Below are 7,500 nucleotides of genomic sequence, written 5' to 3'. Positions count from 1 at the left end.
GGACAGCACCAACGATTGGAAAAAAGTTATTGTGAACAGAATTTCAACAGCAGCGATTGGAAAAAAGTAATTGTGAACAGAGTTTAGCAGCAACGATTGGAAAAAAGTCATTGTGAACAGAATTTAACAGCAACGATTGGAAAAGTCACCACGAACAGAAAGTACAATAGCAACGTTTGAAAAAAAGTCATTGTGAACAGAATTTAACAGCAACGATTGGGAAAACGGTCGTTCTGAACAGAATTCAACAGCAACGATTTGAAAAAAAGTCATGGTGAACAGAATTTAACAGCAACGATGGGAAAAAAAGTAATTGTGAACAGAATTTAACAGCAAGTATTGGGAAATCGGTAATTCTGAGCGGAATTCAACAGCAACGATTGGAAAAAAAAAGGTCATCGTGAACAGAAAGTACAACAGCAACGATTGGAAAAAAGTCATTGTGAACAGAATTTAACAGGAACGACTGGGAAAACGGTCATCGTGAACAAAAAGTACAACAGCAACGATTGGAAAAAAATGTCTTTTGCGGGAAAATCTTTTCAGTTTTGTATTTTTTTTTTTTTTTGTGAAAAGCTGAGGTTCGTTCCTTCCTCCGCCAGCGTCGTCGTCATCGTCTTCTCTCGTTTTAAGAAGTATAATTTTTCTGAACTTGTGCAAAGTCTGCAGCATCAAAGTTTGTTGCCTGTTAAGATTTTTTTTTTAAGGATTTTTTTTTTCGTCCTTTGGGAAGTTGGAGGCGCTTTTTCTCTCTGCCTTAGAATGGCTAATCGCAGTCGCAGTCACCATTATCGCCATCTTCATAATCTTCATCATCATCATCATCATCATCATCATCATTATTGCCGTTTTGCATCAAGTTGACTTTGTGACAAAGGTGTGCTCTGTTTGTGTGCATGTCACTTATGCAGTTAATGACGTTCATTATACTTACAAATTATACTTACAGTATACTTACAGAGGAAAAATGACGTTCATTATATTTACAAATTATACTTACAGTATACTTACAGAGAAAAAAACAACTCTGTGGTTACTGCCACGTTCATAGGTTAGCTGTAGACGCAAGAAACATCCTACAATATATCTGCCAGATACATCAGTAAAGAATGGCTTATCAGCAGGATGTTGAACCACCCAACATAACAATGAACCATTCATCTCATGGTCTTCCCGGATAGTAAAGAACCTTCCTTTACCATACCTCTTTCACTCCATCTATCCAACACTTTCTAGATCGTCCTCTCCTCTTCCAATTTAATACTTCAGAATTATACTCTCTTTTCTTCAGCCAGCCGTCTTCCATTTCTCCAACATGTCCAAACCATCTCGGGAGACACTGATCCATCCTTCCGGTCTGTTATTCCTTCTTTTAATTGCTGAGTGTTTTGCGTTTTTTAAAGCCTGTTTTTACCTCTTTCTTTTTGTCTATAATGTTACTTCTTGTTTTAATAATGGCTTGTGAAAATTTTTTGCCAGATTTTACATGTTTCATCATCCACATCTTTGTCAACATTTCTCAGGTTTACCATTCCTTGTTATTGAGTTATCAATAAATATTTATTTGTCATCCAGCTCTCTGTAAATATTGACGATCATATTTACCATCTCTTGTCTTTCGAGTTTCAATAAATATTTATGCTCGGATATTGATTTCCGAAGTGATCATCTTCAGTTCAGCGTCCTCAAATCGTTCCCGATTTCTTCCAGCAAAATTGCGTTCTGAATATCTCTCGAGAAACGGCTCTCCTCCTCCTCCTCCTCCTCCTCCTCCTCCTCCTCCTCCTCCTCCTCCTCCTCCTCCTCCTCCTCCTCCTCTTCTTCTTCTTCTTCTTCTTCTTCTTCTTCTTCTTCTTCACGTAGCAGCCCTTCTCCCATCATGAGGCGTAGGAGATCTTCTCCATGGGGAGGAAGGAGGGTTGAAGGGAAGGTGGAGGGAAGCTTGAAAGAAGAAGGTTGTCAGGCTGGAGGAGTATGTTGTCGGGCGGAAGGGGGGAGGGGGGGTGAGGTTGGAGGAAAATGCGGAGAGGTAGAAGAGGAAATATATAAAAAAAAATGGACGTGAAAGCGGAGGAAACTGGGAAAAGAGGTTAGTGGAAACGAGCTGGGGTGATAGGAGGGAACGAGTGAGGGGAAATTGGAGGGTGAAGCAGGAAAACGGGTGAGGGAACCCTGGAGAGTAGATAGAAGGAATAGACTGAAGGAGGAACAGGTGGCAGTGTCTGGGAATGGACTGGAGGAAAAAAAAAGGGTGGGGGAGAGATTAGAAAAAGCGGGTGATTTAACCCAGGAGGAATAACGAATAACAAAAGAGGAAATAAGAATGGGATAAAGCTGGATAAAGCTTGAGAACAGAGGCAAAGATTAGGGAGGGAAAGGAGTTTTATTGGCTGTTTTTGCTTGACTTCCTGCTCCGATACAAAGGGCTCAACTGGCGCATTTTCGTGCTCCAATTTTGCCTTTACAATTCTGAGTCCGTTTCATTCTCCTTGGGATGACATCCGCCGTGTCTTGGGATTTGTATTATGCTTGTAGCCCCATCTTTCCCAACCCCCCCTTCCCCCCCAGAAATAAAAAGGGGGTGGGGTAATTTTTAACGAATGAATAGGAACGTATTTTAGCGTTCTTTTACGAAAGCTTTTGGCTCTTTTTATTTTGATGAAAATTCATGACAGCTATATTGCTTTTTTTTTTGGTTTTCTCTCTGTTGAAGTTTTGTTGCGACCATGTCATCTATGTCATCTTCAAAGGTATGTGGGTAATGCATGTGTTACCTGCTAATTAAGTATGTATACACACACACTCTCTCTCTCTCTCTCTCTCTCTCTCTCTCTCTCTCTCTCTCTCTCACACACATACATACATACATACATACATACATACATACATACATACATACATACATACATACATATATATATATATATATATATATATATATATATTATATATATTAATATATATATATATATATAATATATATATATATATATATATATATATACATATATATATATATATATATATATATATATATATATATGTGTGTATAAAAATATACATGTGTGTATATGTCTGTGTGTATGTGTTGTTATATATATATATATATATATATATATATATATATATATATATATATATATATATATATATATACATACATACATCACACATACACACAGACATATACACACACATGTATATATACATACACATACATACGCACCTTTCATTTTTGCCTTTCCTGTTTGTTCTATTTTATGTTCCAATTGACCAGTTGTATAGTGATGCATGTAACGGACCCCCAGAGCTCATGTGTTCCTTCCTCTCCAATTGCCAGTTTTTTTTTATTCCCTCTTTTGCAGTGATCGGGTTTTTAGTTTCGGCTGAAAAGGGAAAAGGCAGCTCGGATTCATCCACTAAAACATCGAGTTTACTTTTCTGAATTTGAAAGATTTAGAATTTCAAGGATAGACGTTCTTGCAATATAATAGATTCTGAAAGATTTTAAATGTTAAGGATAGATAGTTTTGCTGTGTATTAGGTTCTGAAAGATTTAAAATTTTAAGGGTGAACATTTTCCCAATATATCAGATTCTGAAAGATTCAAAATTTTGACGATGAATATTTTCGCAACATAGAGTGTGAAAGATTTAAAATTTTGTGGATGTATATTTTTCCAATATATTAGATTTTGAAAGGTTTGAAATATTTTCGATAAATATTTTTGTGGTGTATTAAGGATGATTTTTTTCTTATTCAGGTGTAATACGTTGCTGTCTTTTCAGATTTTAAAACTCCCAGATCACCATATTATTATTTAATTTTTATAACATTGCTTATAATATTTAAGGCATGTGGAATCGTATTTAACATCAATTTCTTGTGTGAATCCACTTCCATAAATCAAGACAATAAATGAAATAACTAGTTTGCTAATGAAAAAGGGCATAGTTTCCCCTTTAGGAATGTTTTGATGGGACGCAGATATATGGCTTTGATCTGTTTCCTGTCTAAAAGAAAACGCCCGATTTTTCGTGACTAATTTACAGGACCGTAGCGCAGTTGTTTGGCATTCAAGAATTACAGTCGTGTCAAATAAACCGACTTGGGAGATAAGTGAACATGAATAATTGAGATGATGTCGTTTTGGAAACAAAGATTTATTATATAAAAAGATGTTGAACAATATCTAATCAGTTAGGATATCCAACACATATTATTTCCAAAGCCTTATCCCCTGCCAAGTGGTTATTCTATAACAATAGTAATAAAACCCAGATTAGCTTAAAAAAGGTTTCAAAAGCGTATTATTCTAAAGAATTAGTAATCCTGAAAAAGATAATAAGCAAGAATTTTAATCAAGAGAAAATTAATTTAGTTTTCTTTTAACAACTCGTTAGAACAGAAGCTTTCCAAGATTTTTTTTTTTAAGATTCCTGAATGAAATTCAGGGGTCTGCATAATTCCCTGTAAAGACTGTGCCAAAGTGTACGTCGGGGAGACCGGAAGAGATTACTCTTTCAGATTAGCTGAACATAGAAACACTTGTAGGAACAAGTCCGCAGAGGCCATTGACTTGAAATTCGAGCTTCCAAAGACTATGGTGTTCATTCGAAAGAAGCAACAGAAGATGAAGGGAAATGCAGAAAGAAGAAATCAGTTATTAGAAAAACCGATAAGTTGACAAATAAATAAATAAATAAAAATGTAAATAAGTTATTATTATTATTATTATTATTATTATTATTATTATTATTATTATTATTATTATTATTATTATTATTATTATTATTATTATTATTATCATAATCAGATTTCTTTTCACAAGGCAAGATTATCTGCAAGATGCAAAATACCAATAAACGAAGAATAGTAGAGGAGGCACTCTGCAGGCAGTTGGGTGCACTTCAAGGAAACGAAGCCTTCACTCTGAAGACATTTTCACAGATCGCTTAATTCTGCCTGAAAGCCTAAGTCTGCCGTTAGATATTTTAGATGAAATTGCTGCTTCGGCAAGCAAACGACTCGATTACTTATCCAACAACAAGAAGACGCCTTCAGGAAACGACGATGCCCAAGGAAGACCCCCCAGATTTACAGTTTACATTGTAATTGCGCTTTTAATTTTTTGTTTTTACTCTTTTTAGTTTTCTGTAAAAGAAGACTATTGAGATGGCTGTTCGTCTGTCCGTTCGTTTTTCCTCTGTCCGCCCTCAGATCTTCAAAACTGTTGGGGCTAGAGGGCTGCAAATTGGTATGTTGATCATCCACCCTCCAATCATCAGACATATCAAATTGCAGCCCTGTAGCCTCATTAGTTTTTATTTTTATTTAAGGTTAAAATTAGGCATGATTGTGCGTCTGAACAACACAAGCCACGACCTGGTCCCGGCTGAGTGTTTCATGGGCCGCGGCTGAGAGTGTCATGGGCCATGGCTGAGAGTTTCATACAGCATTATACGCTGTACAGTAAACTCGATTGCACCTTTGGCATATTTTTTACTTGCATTTTTTTTATAAACACTTTGTAATAACTTTTCAGTACCTTAATGAAGGTTGAAGGCTCCTAATTTTATATTTTTTCACTTAAGCTTGGTTTTCTGTTGTAGCTTTTTCTTAACTAAATGCTAGTTAGTTTTTTATTTATTTACTTTTCATCACCTTCCCTTTAAAATTTGTTGATCCATCGCAGCTCAGATGCCTCAATTTTCAGTTGTCATATTTTTCAGGATCTTAATTTCTAGAGCTACAGTGCTAAAATATTAACGTTTATTAGAACCTGTCACACTTCGCATTTCATTTTCAAAAACGTCCTTGTTTATACCCTCTCTCTTGGAAATATGCGCACGTGTGCCAAATCGGAAATTGAAATCGGTTAATGAATACATTTCCCATTAACCTGACGCCATTCTTTTGATTGTTGTGATACGGACCAGTTCTATAAACATAAATCTTCCCACACTGGGTAGTGGTTCAGGTGGCATTTTGGTATGTGCACTTATGACGTTTTTCCTCAGTGCACATTTCACTTTGAAATATACTTTGTTGTCTGCTAGAGTTTGGTAATTCTTTATATCCGTTTGGAATCTCTTGATGGGTTTGGTTGAATTTCACACTAAAAAAAAAGTTAAGTATACCTTAGTTTAACCAGACCACTGAGCTGATTAACAGCTCTCCTAGGGCTGGCCGGAAGGATTAGACTTATTTTACGTGGTTAAGAACTAATTAGTTACCTAGCAACGAGACCTACAGCTTATTGTGGAATCCGAACCACATTATACCGAGAAATTAATTTCTATCCCCAGAAATAAATTCCTTTAATTCTTCATTGGCCGGCCGGAGACTCGAACTCGGGTCTAGCAGAGTGCTAGCCAAGAACTCTACCGACTCGTCCAACGAGGAACTATTTCACACTAAACACTTGGCCATATGAGTACCTTAATTTTGACATGTCATTCTAAGGTGTACGTATATCAGGGAGCCAATCAGGTTTCGTTTCTTGAAGCACAGAGGAATCCTTATTTTATTTTTAAATTTTGATAATGACTGCTATGGCATGGGAAGCATTCATAGCTAATGCGCTATTGCCTTGACTTGCACGTTTTTTTGGTTTATCAAATAGCTGAGAAAAATTTTGTTTTAAGTTTTTTACGTCTATCAAATATCTGAGTAAATTTTTTAACAAGTTTTTTACGTTTATCAAATACCCGAGTTAAATTTTGTTTTACACTATTTTGACGTTTATCAAATATCCGAGTTAAATTTTGTTTTATACGTTTTTTACGTTTATCAAATGTCTGAGTAAAATTTTGTTTTAACAAGTTTTTTTACGTTTTATCAAATATCTGAATAAAATCTTGTTTTAACAAGATTTTGACGTTTATCAAATATCTAAGTAAAATTTTGTTTTACACGGTTTTGACGTGTATCAAATATCAAATTAAAAGTTTGTTTTACACGTTTTTTACGTGTATCAAATACCTGAGTAAAATTTTGTTTTACACGTTTTTTACGTTTATCGAATATCCGAGTAAAACTTGTCTCATAAGATCATAGGGTTTAATGTCTCATATAAAAATTTTACATGAAGAAGAACGACTCGTATTCGGGTTATACACCATCGACTGTAAGAGTTAAAAGTCGAGGTTTTCATCTTTTTACGAGAATTTCAAACTTCGGGACAAACGATTTGTATTCACGGTCGCGCTATATTGATCTTTTCGTACCTCCTTTTAGAGTTCGGCCACGACTTCTTCTTCGGCCACTATTTTTGCTCGCATGTGTGTCTTATCATAATAGAAAGGCAGGGGAGATTCGAGTTCGTACAATTCCCTTTTTATGGGTTTCCGGGAATTTTTAATCTTATCTTTTCTTGATTCCTGGTTATAACAGCTTTCTAAACATATCCGTGATCAGTGCAGGTATCGGCAGTCTCTCTCTCTCTCTCTCTCTCTCTCTCTCTCTCTCTCTCTCTCTCTCTCTCTCTCTCTCTCTCTC

At 35.7% G+C, this 7,500-nt stretch overlaps 1 protein-coding gene across 1 annotated transcript in view; it reads right to left on the bottom strand.

The window, feature by feature from the left end:
- Window positions 1-1,671: 1,671 nt before the first annotated feature.
- The window catches only part of LOC136846336 (nucleolin-like), a 9,425-nt gene continuing 3,596 nt past the window's right edge, over window positions 1,672-7,500 (bottom strand). Inside the window, exon 2 of the mRNA XM_067117137.1 lies at window positions 1,672-1,941. Within this exon, the coding sequence (XP_066973238.1) occupies window positions 1,672-1,941 (270 nt within the window). The remainder of the gene's footprint in view (window positions 1,942-7,500) is intronic.

The sequence above is a fragment of the Macrobrachium rosenbergii genome, chromosome 15 (genome assembly GCF_040412425.1).
Source record: "Macrobrachium rosenbergii isolate ZJJX-2024 chromosome 15, ASM4041242v1, whole genome shotgun sequence".
Taxonomy (NCBI): Eukaryota; Metazoa; Arthropoda; class Malacostraca; order Decapoda; family Palaemonidae; genus Macrobrachium; species Macrobrachium rosenbergii.
Note: the sequence above shows the minus strand (reverse complement) of the source record. Positions and strands in the feature narration are given on the sequence as shown.